At 41.5% G+C, this 17,724-nt stretch overlaps 2 protein-coding genes across 2 annotated transcripts in view; both read right to left on the minus strand.

Moving 5' to 3' along the window:
• Positions 1 to 2,563: 2,563 nt before the first annotated feature.
• birc5a (baculoviral IAP repeat containing 5a) lies at positions 2,564 to 9,698 on the minus strand. Its single transcript, XM_078571154.1, has 4 exons — positions 9,355 to 9,698; positions 7,650 to 7,759; positions 5,355 to 5,472; positions 2,564 to 2,795 (listed from the first exon to the last, which is right to left on the minus strand). Exons 1-4 carry the CDS (start codon positions 9,460 to 9,462, stop codon positions 2,703 to 2,705), a joined length of 429 nt encoding a protein of 142 aa, XP_078427280.1. The 5' UTR covers positions 9,463 to 9,698; the 3' UTR covers positions 2,564 to 2,702.
• A 4,801-nt stretch (positions 9,699 to 14,499) lies between these two features.
• The window catches only part of afmid (arylformamidase), a 32,482-nt gene continuing 29,257 nt past the window's right edge, over positions 14,500 to 17,724 (minus strand). Inside the window, exons 11-12 of the mRNA XM_078571153.1 lie at positions 16,542 to 16,646; positions 14,500 to 14,866 (exon numbers count right to left, since the gene is read on the minus strand). Of these exons, the coding sequence (XP_078427279.1) occupies positions 14,837 to 14,866; positions 16,542 to 16,646 (135 nt within the window). The 3' untranslated portion in view covers positions 14,500 to 14,836. The remainder of the gene's footprint in view (positions 14,867 to 16,541; positions 16,647 to 17,724) is intronic.

Genomic DNA, 17,724 nt, shown 5'->3' on the forward strand with positions numbered 1-17,724 from the left:
TCAACTTTGCTGACTGTATGCTATTTATAACCATGCAATTTGCAGTCAAAAGTCCATTATAATTTTAATGGAAGTTGTGATTAAGTTGTACACTCTGACCATTTACATCAGCTCATTAGGCTTCAAAAATAGCAGCGAGGAATGGTCATGTCTTACAAAACAGGATGTTCAATTTGAGCTGATTTAACAGACTGAGTAGATTAGACTGCTAATGGTTAACTATCTCCCTGTCACTATACCTGTGCCTTGTACCAACTTATCTCAATACAAGCAAACAAACCAGGTTCAGCCCTTGACCTGTAAAATACAGGAGCAAGTAGTGCGATCCAGCCCAGCAATGTATTGTGTACTCAGGTGCCTTCCAGAGATTCTGTTAGCCATCATGAACTGCCCATGTAAGCTTATGCCTCTCCTTCCTCAACTTAATTGGCCATTGATGATGGGGTGAATTACTCCATCAGTCAATTCTATTATTTTCAGATTGTATTTGAATAACTCCTCGATTCAGAATGACCTCAAAACTCAGTTTTGACTACACTAGTCAATCAGTTTGCTCCACAGATACCCTAGATGAACACACATATTATGCAATGCTTTAATGATTTTTGCATAGCTGAAATTTACCCAATCATCTGTAAAATAGTATTATAATTTGTTATAGTATGACTATTTCTTTAAGATTTGTGGCTTTTGGGCATAGTAGTTATCACAATATCAGCACCCTTTGTTGTGCAGTTATTAGTGCTGAAGGTGGAAGCTAAGCATCTGGATAGTCCATCATTAAGTGGACTTTGAGGTGAAGACGATGTAATTAAAAAGGGAACTAGATAAGTGTTTGAAAAGAATGACAGCAGGAAAATAGTAGTAGGAGGCCCCAGTTAATGTGATCTTGTTGCCTCACTTGTTTTTAATAAAGTAAGAAAGCAACTTATTTCTTTGCTGTAGTATCTCACTCTAGTCATTTTCGCAGCAAGCTCACCTGATCTGTCATAACAGTGGCCATTTATTCTATAGAATTTCTGCCAATTATGCAGCTTTTCTGGATCTCACCCACGGAGATTCTAATACTGGTGTCTGCTTTGCTCTTGTTGAATAAATACGACAGCCATGTAGGCCTGCTTAATGGTTGTAGATTATCTCCATATTGCAGGTGGAGAAGAATGAATGCCCCTCAAATTTACTTCAGAATACACTTGATTGCAGCTAACTGCCTTACAATCAATCAGTTCAGTTTACATCCTTGTCAAAGCAACAGGCTAAAACCTTCCATAGTCTTATTTCTTGGTAAAATCTATGAATTATAATTATGAAATTACTCCACTTGTCATAGTGCAATTACCAGAGTGCTACTGGTAATGCAAGTGAAATAACATTTAAAGAATACCCGACAAAGAGAATACTGTATTAAGGAACAATAGGCCATTCAACCTCTCAAGCCTGTTCCACTTTTCAGTTAATGTTACTGATCAGTACCATCACTCCATTTACCACCTTTGCTCTATATCCATTGACTCACCCAATAAAAATATATTAATCTTAAGTCTTAAGGAAGTGAGTCTTCAATTGTTTTATTTAATTTCAGAAATATAGGAATCAGTGCCTTCTTTACAATCTCAGCACATATAACAGTGTTATTTCAAGTTTAAATCCCTATTCATAAAACAGATGGATAGGAGTGATTGTATTGAGAATAATCATGCCATTATTTAGTATGGTGCCATGAGTTACCAAATCACTGTTTTGGAAAAGAAATCATGAACAGAGCACAAGACTAACCAATATCACCAAGTTTTTGAAGGTGTTGATTCTTCAACTACCTGCAACAAAATAATAAATTGCTGCTACTTGCAAGTCAATGAATTTGTGAATCAGAAATACAGCCAAGGTTGTCCAGGGGTGAAAGTAGAGACAAGGGCTGTGCTTTAACTGTTGCAATCTGACAACAATACTGAATCACCATCAATTACACCTGCAAATGCTTCAGAGGCACTGACTGCTCCCGAATCCATTTTCTTGCCAACCACAGTACAGGCTTGTGATATTTGTGCCTCTTTCCTCATCCACCCAAGCTGCCTGTCAAGGATGCTGAAAATCACTGGCTCAGTTAACAATTTAGTAGTAGACCCACCCAAACTATATATGCAGTATGTTTACAAAGATTAGACCATTTATCTAGGTCCAAAACAGTCAAGCCACCCATTTTATGAACACAAATCCACTATATCCTACAAAAGGATACTCAAAAACTTTTGATCAATATCCCATAGATATTCTGCATTGTACAAGAGTGCAAGTGATAATATAATGTAAACTGGAGATAGATGTGATAAAGTGAGGTAGGCATCACCCAATAATGAATCCTTATCCTTCTGCAACATTTCTGCAATAAGCCTCCTAAAGGTTCTACTTGCTAAAGGTATTACTTGCTTTTAATCGATGGCACAATGCTTGACCAGGATAGGAAAAGAAAATCAAGCTCCCAGCTACAAAATAATTTTGATCAGTAATAAGAAATCACTGTCAGATCTTTTTGCATGGAAAGAATGGGACAAAGCACATCCAAGTAGTTTACAATTTTAGAAGTATGCTGTATAACACATAGCCATAATCCTCAACTTGAGGATGCTGTTCAACTCACGAGCTTTTCATACAGGTGTTTTTTTTAAAAAGAAAAGCACTTTGTAATAGAATATACTACATCACTAGCAATCTTTAGTAACGAAGTCTTCTATTGTGCTTCTTGCAACTTTTGCCTCTTGCTCAAACGACTGAATTCTTTCAGAGACTTGTTTCTTCTGAAAAAAGTAAACAAAATTCCATTCTTTACTTTCTTTCATTTCAAATTCTTCTTCCCCTATTACCATCCCCCCAACCCCTTTAAAGATAACAACTTTATATTTAGAATACAGTTGACCCACAAAACACAAAAGCAGGGGAGAACAGAAATGACTAAAGCTGACTTGATTCAAAACAGAATTAAGAGATACAACCCCATCTCAGTGCTTTATAAAGTTAAGAACCAGACTTCAACTCCAACAGCTAGTTCAATATACAATATAGAAATTATAACCCAATCAAGTTCTGAGTAAAGCACAAGAACAAAAGAATAAGGAGGAGTAGGCCATTCGGCTCCTCGAGTCTGATCTGTCATTCGATAAGATCATGGCTCATCTGATTATAGCCTCAACTCCATTTTCCTGTCTGCCCCCTCATAACCCTCTACTCCCTTGTCGATCAAATATCTATCGAATTCAGCCTTGAATATATTCAATGACCCAGCTCTCTGTGGAAGAGAATTCCACAGAGTAACAACACTTAAAAAATGTCTCCTTACCTCAGTCTTAAATGGGAAACCCCTAATTTTTAAACTTTGTCACCAGGTTCTAGACTCCCGCACAAGAGAAAACATCTCACATCAACCATGTCAAGTCCCCTCAGGATCTTATAGGTTTCAATTAGGTCCCCTCATTCTTTTAACTTCAAGAGGTAAAAGCCCAACCTTTCTTTATAAGATATCCCCTTCATCCCAGGAATCAGTAGAGTGAAGCTTCTCTGAACTGCTTCGAATGCAATTATATCCTTTTTTCAGTAATGAGACCAAAACTGTACATAGTATTCCAGATGTGGTCTCACCAATGCCCTTAACTGTTTTAGCAAGACTTCCCTACTTTTATACTCGATCCCCCTTGCAATAAATGCCAACATTCCATTTGCCTTCCTAAATCACTTGCTGCATGCCAATGTTTTGTAATTCAGATACCAGGGCACCCACACCACTCTGTACTGTAATTTTGCAGCCTCTCTCCAGTCAAATAATGATGCTTTTCTATTCTTCCTGCCAAAGTGGACAAGTTCACATTATGCTCCATCTGCCAAATTTTTGCCCACTTACTTAACCCATCTAAATTTCTCTGTAGACTATGTCCTCTTGATTACTTACCTTCCCACCTATCTTTGTCTCATCAGCAAATTTAGCTACCATCCTTCAGCCTTTTCATCTAAGTCATTGATACAGATTTAAATAGTTGAGGCCTCAGCAATGATCCCTGTGGCACTACATTAGTAACAGCTTGCCAACCTGAAATTTCAGTGCAAAAAAATAACTAAATTAATAGTAGCTCACATTAAAGAAAATCAGGGAGGGAAATTAGATCATTTTATTCAAAGGGCTCTCCCGATTAAAAGTGGATTTTTTTTTAAATCCCTACTCTTTGCTTCCTGTTAGCTGACCAATTTCTATCCATGCTAATATGTAACCCCCTACACAATGAGCTCTTATTTTGTGAGGTTAGCTTTGCTGTGGCACCATGTTGAGTACCCTTTGGAAATCCAAGTACACCACATTTACTGGTCCCCCTTTATTCATGTTGCTTGCTACTTCCTCAAAGAATTCTAATAAATTAATCAAACACGGCTTCCCTTTCATAAAACCATGTTGACTCTGCCTGATTGTATTGATTTTCTGAATGTCCTGCGATTACCTCCTTAATAATGGATTCTATCATTTTCCCTGTGACAGACATTGGGCTAACTGGCCCATAGTTTCCTGCTTTCTGTCTCCCTCCCTTCTTGAATAGAGGTATTATATCAGCGATTTTCCATTCTGTTGGGACCTTCCCAGAATCTAGAGAATTCTGGAAGATCACAACCAATATATCAACTATCTCTGCAGCCACTTCTTTTTTTTTTAAAGACCCTAGGATGAAAGCCAGAGGATTTGTCAACGGTTAAGTCTAATTATTTTCCTAGTAACTTTTCCCTAGTGATTGTGATCATTCTCCCTCCCTTCTACCACTTGATTTTCAAGTATTCTTGGTTTGGTTTTTGTCTCATCTAGAGTATCAAAACCCATGAAGTAATTTGTAGCGATAGCAATGTTATCAATAATCTAATAGCCACCAATTGCAGTTCCCAACTTTTATCAAATATGGGAAAGAAAATTATGCATATGCCAGTCTACTAACTAATACCAAGTGTCTTGGGTCTATTGCTGTTACTTAAAAGGAAAATTAAATTTACTGGATATCTCACATTTCAGTGCAAAAAAATAACTAAATTAACAGTAGCCCACATTAAGGGAGGGAAATTAGATAATTTTATTCAAGGGCTCTCCCAATTAAAAATGAAATTAAGTACAAGAACTATTCTGATAGAAGTGTGGGACTGCTCCAACATACTTCCCAGCAGCTGATTCAAAAAAAAAATCAGCATTCAGCTGTAGATATCCGCAGCTGAGAAAAGTCCTGAAGAAAAAGCCTCAAATGAAACAAAGCTGCCTGTTGTAAATACTGCCCCTTTTTCTGTGCAGTCTACTGTGTCATTTATAAAGAACTACATAGACGCAGTGAACCAACCATGATATTCTTTACTCTTTCCTTGTCCAGTTTGAGAAACTCTTCTGTTGTTAAATCTTCAAACTTTTTCTTCAACAGGATGAAAGCACACTTCGAGGAATGGCTTTGATGTTCAACTCTAGGAGAGAATATAAAAATTAAGTATATGGAGCTAAATATACTTGCCCATAAGTTCAAAGTCAAAAACATCTTACTAGTAGAAGTAGAAACGGTGGTGCTAGCAAAAGATTTTAGTGCAGCCCCTTAGTCTGTGACATTTTAAATAATTGGACTCATTAAACTGGTTGTGCAGGTGGCTTTAATGAAAGGTCACTAACTGAAACGTTAACTTTGCTTTTTGTTCCACAGACCAGCTGAATATTTCCAGCATTTTCTATTTTTGCGTCAGTGATTAACAGTATTGGTTCCATCACTATGAAAGATATGAGCATGTTTCTCTTGCCAAAGATGCAGTAAGGTTTTGTGCCAGCATATATACTTGGAATGACAGTAAATCAGAATGCTGTAGATTCCATGTGTAATACCATTTTACAGTGATACAAAAGCGTTTTTAAGCCCATATTGGTGTAATGCAACATCAGACTAAATGGATATTAGAACATGTCGATGAATTCAACTATCTAGGAAGCACAGTAACAACAATGTCAAAAGCAGTAGGAAATCTGAAAAATGACTCAACAGGCCAAGTATTTTTAGAAGATTAAGCAGCTTTCTAAAAAACGTCAGCTTGAGTCTAGACGTTATGTCTAGTCAGTAATGAATTATAGATATGAAGCTTGAAGCATTGGGAAAGAGGAAGGAAAGAAAATTAACTGCTTTGAAATGTAGTAAGAAGGATCCTTATGAGTAAGCTGGGTGGAGAAAAGAACTAATGAAGAAGTACTGAATGAGGCCAGAAGAACAAGAAAACTCTTAAATAGTATCAAAAGACAACAAATGGAGTTCTCCATGCAGAAGGGTTGGAGTGTCTAATCACCGCCAAAAGGATTAATGGAAGAGCAGCAAAAGGCCAACAGCAAAGAAAGCAGCTGGACAACATTATAGACCATTTTACCCAAGCTCGAAGGGCCGAATGGCCTACTCCTCTTCCTGCTCCTAAATCCTATGTTAACCAGAACTCCAACAAGGTCATCCACTGTTACTATGATCAGAAAGTTTGGAAGACTGTGATTGCCTATGCCACTCGGCATGGCACTTAGTATTATGCCAATCGTCGTCTGTCATGATAAACATTAAGCATATCTTGTATTACAATGTTCAAAGCAGCACAAAAAAAAACTGCATCACTTAAATGAGTTTTATAGCCATTTTGTTACAGCTATTTTTTGAGTACAAGCCAAGTCAGGGTAGTACAGGTGTGCACTGAAGTACAAGTTAATTGAGTAACATCAATACCATAAAGAAATTCTCCAGAGCTCCTCACTGACCTTAGATTTGATTTAAAAATAGTTCCTTCATCAGATCTTGTAAACATGGTATGGGGCAGTGGTTCCTAAACTGTGGGTTGCAATCCCAATTTGGGTCACAGAAACAATGAATGGGGTTGCGAAAAATAAAATCATGTTACGCTCCCATTCCCCCGTATTGTCCCGGCAATGGGAAGTAACCAATTACAAAACAAACACCTTGCATTGATCACTTTGATTGGCTGCAATGGCTCTGATCAGGTGTGCTGTGACATAACAATGCATCTATGTAAATATGTCAAAGGTTTCCTGGAGTAGCTTCTCAGAGTAGCGACAATGGAGTCAGACAAAGATTTAGCGACCAGTGGCAACCTGGTCTCCGAAGGCCAGGGATTTTCATACTTATACATGATGTATTATATGTTGATCTATAATTCACAAACTTTAATAATTATATACTGAATTCTACTATGCTGCTTTATTGCTGTTTTGTTTTTGTTGCCACTGGGGTTTTGTTCATTTTCAAGTGTTAAAATGGGGTCATATTTGAAAATTGTTTGGAAAGCGTTGAAGTAAAGGTTCCTTGGTGACATTAGGAGTGTCCTTCAGTATTGCTGCTCCAAACAAGTAGGATCCTGTTTTTCCTTGATTAAAAGTAAACTGCGGATCAGCTCAAGTTTCCCTCCCTGCCAAAGGTCTAGCTAATTCTTGCAGAAACCTCAAGACTTGTATATGGTCAGCTCCATGAGAATGACAAAGACTTGTTTAGTAGCACAACAGCACTGAATATTACTGAAAAGTCAAAGTGCTATTTATCAAGGGGAAGCAAGTAAACATTCAAACATTTTGGGGAAAGACCATGCTAGAATTCAAGTAATTCATCACTTACAAAGGTTCATCTTGAGGTTCCCATCCTTCCAGCTCTTTGTAGCAAAAGAAGCATTGAGCAACATCAGGACCATTCTCACTTGGGGTGTGAATAAAGCCTGCTGCAGCCATCTGAAAGGAATAAGACGAGCTTTAAACTTTAAAAAAAATCCACACTAACTTTCTCTTCTTAACTTGATACAAGAGAAAAGCTTAGAGAACCCATAATCTTACAAGTGAGATGGAGAAGTGGTCAGACAGGCTATTTCTTATATTTTCAGAATGTGCAAAGGATGTTTTAGAAATATTAGCTAGGCTCAGAGGGTTAAAGCACCATTCTAGACTTGCATACAACGTAGGCTGACACTTCAGTGTAATATTGCGGGACTACTGCATTATCAAGAGTTCTTCAGAGAAGATATTAAGCCACATCTGCCAGGACAGGTAGAATTAAAAGATTACTTGAACATGGAGTTTGCCAGTATCTTCACTATATGACTCTCAAACGCCACCATGACTAGTCAGTTATCTCATTGGCTGCTGTGCACAATGTGGGAGCAACATTTCAAATTAATTTGTTGGCTATGGAGTACTTTAAGACATTCAGAATTATACAAATGCTTTACCCCTCCCAGCTGAGCAGTGTGTTCAAGAGACAGTACCTTCAGTATTGAAGGAGTACATCACCTGAGTACCAGCCTCAATTATATGGCCAAGTTTCTGGAGTTTTTTTTAAATTCTTTCGTGGGGTGTGGGCGTCGCTGGCTAGGCCAGCATTTATTGCCCATCCCTAATTGCTCAAGAAGGTGGTGGTGAGCTGCCTACTTGAACTGCTGCGGTCCATGTGGTATAAGTACACCCACAGTGCTGTTAGGAACTGCTGTTACAGGATTTTGACCCAGCAACAGTGAAGGAACAGCGATATAGTTCCAAGTCAGAATGGTGTGTAGCTCGGAGGTGGTGTTGTTCCCATGCACCTGCTGCCCTTGTCCTTTGAGATGGTAGAGGTCGCAGGTTTGGAAGATGCTGTCAAAGAAGCCTTGGTGAGTTATTGCAGTGCATCATGTAGATGGTAAACACTTCAGCCAGTGTGTGTCTGCTGGGTAGACGCCAGCGTTGTAGCTGTACTGGAGCAGCTTGGCTAGGGGCCCGACTAGTTCTGGAACACAACTACTATTGCCGGAATATTGTCAGGGCCCATAGCCTTTGCAGTATCCAGTGCCTTCAGCCGTCTCCTGATATCACGGGGTGAATCGAATTGGCTGAAGACCGACATCTGTGATGCTGGGGACCTCCAGAGGAGGCCGGGATGGATCATCCACTCGGCACTTCTGGCTGAAGATGGTAGCAAATGTTTCCGCCTTGTCTTTTGCACTGCTGTGGCTGGGCTGGGCTCCTCCTTCATTGAGGATGGGGATATCTGTGGAGCCTCCTTCTAAGTGGGACTCATTCAGACAAGAGCCATTACCACAGCCGCCAAAAAGCAGCAGGACACACGACCTCAATCCCAATCTTAACTCTTTTTAACAAGCTAACAATGACCCTACCTTTGCTAAATGTGGATTGTTGGAGTAATGTCCTTACAGGACAATTCTTAGCAGGTATAGAAACTCTGATTCAACAACAAAAAAAATGAAAAGTAGTTTAAAAAAAACACTATCATTTGGAGCAACGGCAGGAAACATTTATACACCGAGCCTACCCCTCCCCCCCCCCGGGTCACTCACATTCTCCGGGGTGCACATACAGTCATTGTTAAAGGGCCAGTTCTGAAAGGTGTCCAGGCGCTCCTGGTAGTAATAGTATTTCCGGTGCTGCTGCAGGTAAACCTCCATCGTGAGGGCTTTCGGTGTGGCGGGGGTGGGGTTTCTCGGTGACGGTTCCCGATGGAGGGGAGGAGAGGCCACTGGTGACGGTTCCCGATGGGGGAGGGGTTGGGGGGAGGTCTCTCGGTGACGGTTCCCGATGGGGGGGCAGGTCTCTCGGTGACGGTTCCCGGTCGCGCGCGTTTAGCCGACAACAAATTCAAACTGCTGATCGTTATCCGCGCGCTCAGTCTTCCCCTGCGCCTATTGGCGGAAAGCGGTGTTACGTCACAGGGGGTCACGTGGTGAGGAAGCGTCTCTCCTCCATGGAATTAACTTGTGTTTGGATAGCGCCTCTCAACGTACTTCAGCTGGGTGTGTGTCGTCTCTGTTATTTTATAGCGAAACCCTGACACAGCCACAAACAGTACTGAGATCAGTGACTAGTTAACCCTGTTTTTGGTGGATAAAAGCAAAATACTGCGGATGCTGGAAATCTGAAACAAAAACAAAAATAGCTGGAAAAACTCAGCAGGTCTGACAGCATCTGCGGAGAGGAATAAGGTTAATATTTCAAGTCCGTATGACCCTTCATCAGAACTAAAGAAATATAGAAATGAGGTGAAATATAAGCTGGTTGAGTGGGGGGGGGGGGCGGGTGGGACGGGTAGAGCTGGATAGAGGGCCAGTGATAGGTGGAGGCAAAGAAGAGATTTCCAAATGTCATAGACAAAGGGACAAAGGGGTGTTGACAGCGGTGATATTAGCTAGGGAATGTGCTAATGGTGACATTAAGGGTAGAAAGCAGGACAAGCAAGTAACAGATGGCCCTAGTGGTGGTGGGGTGAAGGGATTGAAATGGGCTGCACTCTGTTCTCTCAGGTCCAACCCTGACATTGTCATCAAACCCGCTGACAAGGGTGGTCCTGTTGTTGTCTGGCGCACTGACCTCTACCTCGCAGAGGCTGAGCGTCAACTCGCAGACACTTCCTCCTACTTCCCCCTGGACCATGACCCCACCACTGAACATCAAGCCATTGTTTCCAGGACTGTCACTGACCTCATCTCCTCTGGAGATCTTTCCTCCACAGTTTCCAACCTCATAGTCTCCCAACCTCAGACAGCCCGCTTCTACCTCCTACCCAAAATCCACAAACAGGACTGTCCCGGCAGACCAATCGTGTCAGCCTGTTCCTGCCCCACGGAACTCATTTCTTGCTATCTTGTCTCCATTCTCTCTCCCCTTGTCCAGTCTCTTCCCACCTACATCCGCGATTCCTCTGACGCCCTATATCATTTCAACAATTTCCAGTTCCCTGGCCCCAAATGCCTCCTCTTCACCATGGACGTCCAATCCCTCTACACCTCCATCCCCCACCAGGATGGTCTGAGGGCTCTCCGCTTCTTCCTCGAACAGAGGCCTAAAGAATCCCCATCCACCACTACTCCGTCTGGCTGAACATGTTCTCTCACTGAACAGTTTCTCCTTAAACTCCTCTCACTTCCTTCAAATAAAAGGGGTGGCTATGGATACCTGTATGGGCCCCAGCTATGCCTGCCTCTTTATGGGGTATGTGGAACATTCCTTGTTCCAGTCCTACTCCGGCCCCCTCCCACAACTGTTTCTCTGGTACATCGATGACTGCTTCGGTGCTGCTTCATGCTCTCATCTGGACGTGGAAAAATTTATTAATTTTGTTTTCAATTTCCACCCCTCCATCATTTTCACATGGTCCATCACTGACAGTTCCCTTCCCTTTCCTTGACCTCTCAATCTCAATTTCTGGTGATAGACTGTCCACCAATTTTCATTACAAGCCTACCGACTCCCACAGCTACCTTGACTACAGCCCCTCACACCCCGCTTCCTGTAAGGACTCCATCCCATTCTCTCAGTTCCTTCACCTCCGTCGCATCTGTTCTGATGATGCCACTTACCAAAACAGTTCCTCTGACATGTCTTCCTTCTTCCTTAACCGAGGTTTTCCACCCACGGTGGTTGACAGGGCCCTCAACCGTGTCCGGCCCATCTCCTGCGCATCCGCCCTCACTCCTTCCTCTCCCTCCCAGAACCATGATAGGGTCCTCCTTGTCCTCACTTATCACCCCACCAGCCTCCGCATTCAAAGGATCTTCCTCCGCCATTTCCGCCAACTCCAGCATGATGCCACCACCAAACACATCTTCCCTTCACCACCCCCCAGCGGCATTCCGCAGGGATCGTCACCTCCGGGACACCCTGGTCCACTCCTCCATCACCCCCTACACCTCAACACCCTCCCACGGCACCTTCCCATGTAACCGCAGAAGGTGTAACACCTGCCCCTTTACTTCCGCCCTCCTCACCATCCGAGGGCCCAAACACTCCTTTCAAGTGAAGCAGCACTTCACTTGCACTTCCCTCAATTTAGTCTACTGCATTCGCTGCTCCCAATGCGGTTTCCTCTACATTGGAGAGACCAAACGCAGTCTGGGTGACCGCTTTGCAGAACACCTTCGGTCTGTCCGCAAGCATGACCCAGACCTCACTGTCGCTTGCCATTTCAACACACCACCCTACCTCAAGACCACATGTCTGTCCTTGGCCTGCTGCAATGTTCCAGTGAAGCTCAATGCAAACTGGAGGAATAGTACCTCACATTCTGACTAGGCACTCCACAGCCTTCTGGACTTGACATTGAGTTCAACAACTTCAGATGATGAACTCTCTCCTCCATCCCCACACCCTTTCCAATCCCCCCTTTTTCCAAAAATTTATAATTTTTTAAATATATTTTTCTTTTCCCACCTATTTTTAAATTTATTTCGATCTATCATTTTATCTCCACCTTTTAGCCCATTTCGATCCCTTCCCCCCACCCACCCCCCACTAGGGCTATCTGTCACTTGTTGGCCCTGCTTTCTACCCTTAATGTCACCATTAGCACATTCCTTAGATAATATCACCACCATCAACACCCCTTTGTCCTTTTGTCTATGATATCTTTGGAAATCTCTTCTTTGCCTCCACCTATCACTGGCCCTCTATCCAGCTCTACTTGTCCCAACCCTCTCAACTAGCTTATATTTTACCAAATTTCTATATTTCTTTAGTACTGATGAAAAGTCATACGGATTTGAAACATTAACTGTGTTCCTCTCCGCAGATGCTGTCAGACCTTCTGGGTTTTTCTAGCTATTTTTGTTTTTGTTTCTGTTGTTGGTGGAGTTGTTTTGAGGGATAAATGTTGTCCAAATCATTACACTATTCTCTGATCTTTGAATCGTTCCCTGGAATATTTTACATTCACCTGGGATAAAGACTTTGCTGCAAAATCTTAAAATATGACATCTCCAACAATTAAAGTTCGCCAACTTTGTTTGGAACGATGTACTCCTGGAGATTTCCTAATATGATCCCCCCACCACTTCCAACCATCCCACCCAGTTGCACTGTCTTTTTCCCATGTTTAATATTTTTACAAATAATGAACAAGTGCGTTCTAAGAAAGTGAAAAAAACAGACAATGTTGTTTTAATGGCCGTGCGATTTTTCACTCTGGTTGCTCGCAGCAATGAGATCAATCTTCGACCAGGGGACGACATCTGCAAATGTGCCTGCAGGTTCCCTGCCGCTGACTATCTTTGCTCGTGGTTTCAGGCCAGACCACCCACAAGCAGGCAAAGAAGGAAAACCAAGGGCAGGTGATTCACAAAGGAGAAACCAGGAATAGGAGAAACGTTCAATTCCGCCAGCAACTAACAGTGACAGAATCACAGAATTGTTAGGGTGCAGAAGGAGACCATTTGGCCCATCGTGTTTGCACCGACCCTCCAAATGAGCATTATGACTTAGTGTCATTCTGCTGCTTTTCCCCCACATTTTGCACGTTTTTTCTATTCAATTATCTATTGCCCTCTTGAATGCCTCGATTGAACTTGCCTCCACCACATTTCCAGGCAGTACATTCCAGACCCAGACTCAAACCACTTGCTGTGTGAAAAAGTTTTTCCCACATCACATCTGCTTCTTTTGCAAATCAGTTTAATTCTGTGTCCTCTCGTTCTCAATCCCTTGATGAACAGGAACGGTTTCTCACTATCGACTCTATCCAGCCCCCCATGATTTTGAACTCCTCTATCAAATCCCCTCCTAGCCTTCTCCTTCCCAAGGAGAACAGACCCAACCTCTCCAATCTACCTTCATAACTCAAGTTTCTCATCTGTGGAACCATTCTTGTAAACCTCTTGTGCACTCTCTCCAATGAAATTACATCCTTGCTGTAGTGTGGCACCTAGAACTGTACACAATACTCCAGCTGAGGTCTAACTAGTATCTTACATAAGCTCAGCATAACTTCCATGCCCCTATTAATAAAGCCCAGGATATTGTATGCTTTATTAACTGCTCTCTCCAATAGTCCTGCCACCTTCAATGATCTATGCACATATACACCCAGGTCTTTCTGCTCCTGCACTCATCACTCCAGTCTTCAGCCTCTGAAATGCCAAGACCCACCTCAGGGCCTTGCTACCAAGAGTTGTCATATAACAGGAAACCAATCTCATTCCATCCCTGCTTCAATTTGTGCCTTGTGTGCCACTCAAACTCTGTTTCCCAATGTAGCTTATCACACCACTCCATGAGTCAACATTGCATTCCCCATCTAACTGCTCTGGTCCTCTCCAAAAAAGACAACTTGTCAGAAGCCATAAACTTTGACCGTATCACCATAGCCAAACACTGGAGTTCTTGTTTAATAGTGATTGGATTTGCAGGGGGTAGCTCACAGGATGTCTGGAATATAGTGAAGCCGTTGGATAATGGATGGAGCAGATACTGATGCTAAGAGTTAATACACTGGGAATGAAACCAGGGACATTTTGGTTTAGTACTACTTGGTGCCACACAGCAATCACTCACTGAACTATCAGGAGAGCTGTGTGAAAACTTGAATTTGAATGCAATATGACCCCTTTAAGCAAGCAGTGACATAGATTTGTTTTCAGTTGCATTGCACACACCAGACATAGCCCACACAATCTTTCCATCAAAATATATGACCATGAATGAAATTGAAGCACATAGATATTTATTTGTACTTTTATTAGTCTGGGCATCTGCTATTTGGGACACTGTAAAATGAGCATATATTTTATGGAGCAAGTGCACACATTCTAGAGGTTTTTACTTTAGAGATTAGACTCAAAAATATTTCATGCAGAGTATTCCTGCAGTCCTGAGTGTTATGTCATATTTAATTAGTGGTTAATTGTTTACCATCAAAGTACTTTGTCAAAAATATGCAAGCATTTTGCCATAACTATAAACAAATAATTGACTGGATTTAAGAATATCTGCACTAATTTCTGTTACAATGAGGGAACAATTATTGTTTGCTTTTGAAGTTCTGCAGAAAGCTGTTCATTTTCTAGTCATCATTTTCAGCAGTACCTAAAATAAACAAGCACAGAGTGGCATTAGATTAATATTTCTTAACCGAACCACATACAAGGTTTCTCAAATATAAAAAAAATCAAACCTGACATTTGAAAAAGTTGGTGTTCGTCACAGTTCTTTACAAATAGCTATATATTTTATAATTGACAAAATAGCCTAAGAGCCCCCAGAATAACTAGGACTGCACATGTGAGGCTGGTTTTAATCTAATTTTAATCACTCTGCCGTCAGTGCTCATGCCTCCAGTTGCCGAGGCCTTAAGCTCTGTAATACTATCCCCCCACTTCTCCACCTCTCTACTTTGCTTTCCTCCTTTAAGACACTCCTTAAACCTACATCTTTGATTAAGCATTTCATCATCTGACCTGATATCTCCTTATGTGTCTCAGTTTCATATTTTGTTTTATAATGCTCCTATGAAGCGCCTTGGGATGTTTTATTACATTAAGGCAGTATACAAATACAAGGTTTTCTTGTTTGGCTGCTGGTTGGAAAATTGGACCAACCAGTCAGCTACTTTTTAAATGTTTTGCTAGCCCTCAAAGCAGCTAATGGGTGATAATGGCGGTGCACCAGATATTTGTTCAATCATGACCACAAACAAGATTCCAGTGTTGAGTAATGATGTCTTGGAGGCCCAGTTGCAGGAGGTGTGGCAAAGAGGAGGACCTTCTTAAGAGCCAGAGATCACCCTCTCTGAATGCAAAGGCTCAACCTTCCTGCAAGGAGTTGTTTTGGTAAACCAATAGTCTTCCAGCTTTGCTGGACTGGAACCCAAATGAGGAAGAAGTTCAGTGGCATTGAAAGAAATACCAAGATTTGTGTAGGTGTCTTTGCACATAGGGCATGATCCTAGTGTAACTTATAATTAGTTGCATCCTTCAAGGAGATTACCTAAAAACTAGCACATAGTATTATTTATTTTGCAGCTCATCTGGATTTAACTAAAACTGCATGACACATTATCAGTAGGGGCCAATCAATGGTGCCAGCTCAACCACAAAGGAATCATACCTAGAAAACCATTATGGACTTATGGAACTACCAGAGAGACAAGGCGCAAGGTAGAGTGATGCTGTTTTGTCTACTTGCATCTTGCTAACATTTTTGTAGGGGTTTACAGGCCACGATTGTATGCCACTGGGAGAAAACCAGGACAAGATTGAATCAGCAACACTAAAACAGCTCACTGTCTCTGGGATGATGGCATTTGTCCTTTGTGGACAGGAATCCATTGACAATTTGAAGTCACTGTGTTGCCACCCTGCAAGTAGCTTCCATTTTCCATTAAACAGCATATTAAGAGAATTTTTTTAAGAACAATTCAGTTAGAACAATTGCCTTGGAAATGAAAATTGGGAGAGAATGTATAATGGGCGGCTAAATCGATATCAAGTAAAAAATACCGTCATTGAGTTTATACTGGGGCTTTATACCTCTGCAGGAGTTACAACAGAATGTTCTTTTCTTAACCCCATGGCTTATCCTTTAGCCTCTCAACATTCAATAGCTTCCTCAAGGTGAGTAGTAATATCTCACTGGCCCCTCCTGGCTGGTTCCACCACCTCCCAAAATGGCTCAAGTGAGATTGGAAATTCACCAGATGGGAATTAGTCCAGTGAGATGTAGAGCTAGAAGAAAGACGCAAAACCTGCAAAAAGATCTTTACCTGTGTAAGTAGATAGTTCTCTTCCGTTAGTTTTTCTATGATATCAAAATGATCTGTATTTGGTACATCTTGAAAACAGACGTTCAGCCCAGCAGCCTTAACGGCCTGCAATAAAAAAAATCAAAAGAACACTACCAGTAATGCACCCACACACTTCATTCGGAATAATAAAAGTCATTAACAATACTTCTACCAAGTCCTCACATTCAAATGAGCAAAAGACACCTCAGAATGGTATGGTAAGGGGAATTTTCATAGCCTCAGTACTTAATGGGTATTGCCTATTTTGGAGTGGTGTCATTCATCTGACGGAAAACGTAAATAGAACACTATGTTTGGATTTAAAAGTAAAGTGGAAAGGGAAGAAGACCTACATAAAACAGACCAAAAAGACATAAAACAGATCAGAAAGAAAGGAATTTAAGAACATCACTAGTTGAAAGATCATGGGGGTAAAATTGGTCTAGAGCAGAAGAATGAAACAGGCTTGTAGCAGGTCAGCAGCTGCTCTTTCAACATGGCAAATTTTTCATTTCAAACCGAGTAAAAGTGACAGCAAGAAACAAAAAAAAAAATTAACTATTGTTCTGTGAATTTCAGAGGAACAGAAATCAGGTGCGGTGAAAAATTGGCTGTTGATTTGCTTTGAGTCTGTTTCACGGTGCAGGCTAAAGAACAATTTCACCTTTCCCCCCCTCCTCATGTTTTGAAATATTGTTTAGTCGATTAGGATGCAAATATGCTAATACAAGAAACATTCATAACTCAAAGCTGTTGTGGCAAATGTCGAGGACTCTTGCCAAATTAGAGTATAAACTTACATGTCAACCCTTCCCATCTCCCTCTTCCCTCACTTCACATTGACAGTCTTTTCCTGTCCCTTCAGTTTATGCTAGCACTCTCCTCTTGACCTTGCCAGTTCAACTGGCACCCTTATCCCCTCAGCACTGCTCTCTGTGCTACCTGATGCAGGATAAGAGCACATAGCTAGAAATAGGAAAAGATCTTTTGTCAGGAGGCACTTCCTCACATAGTGATTCATACTTTGAATGGTCTTCTGATTAGGGCTGGGGAGGCATAAAATCAAGAATATTGCAAGAAGCAGTTGAATGCCAAGATGGGAGAGACCATAAATTTCTACGTTGATCTAGAATACCCTCCCCCATTCTGTACATACCTTTGT

Source organism: Cetorhinus maximus, chromosome 24 (genome assembly GCF_964194155.1).
Source record: "Cetorhinus maximus chromosome 24, sCetMax3.hap1.1, whole genome shotgun sequence".
Classification (NCBI taxonomy): Eukaryota; Metazoa; Chordata; class Chondrichthyes; order Lamniformes; family Cetorhinidae; genus Cetorhinus; species Cetorhinus maximus.

What these genes read in the sequence shown, in the direction of transcription:
- birc5a (XM_078571154.1), bottom strand. Translation starts at nt 9,462, where the DNA reads ATGGAGGTTTACCTGCAGCAGCACCGGAAATACTATTACTACCAGGAG. An exon ending in GTATGTGCACCCCGGAGAAT is followed by an intron (nt 7,760 to 9,354) that starts GTGAGTGACCCG and finishes TATTCCTTTCAG; the next exon opens with ATGGCTGCAGCAGGCTTTAT. An exon ending in GAACCTCAAGATGAACCTTT is followed by an intron (nt 5,473 to 7,649) that starts GTAAGTGATGAA and finishes ATTCTCTCCTAG; the next exon opens with AGTTGAACATCAAAGCCATT.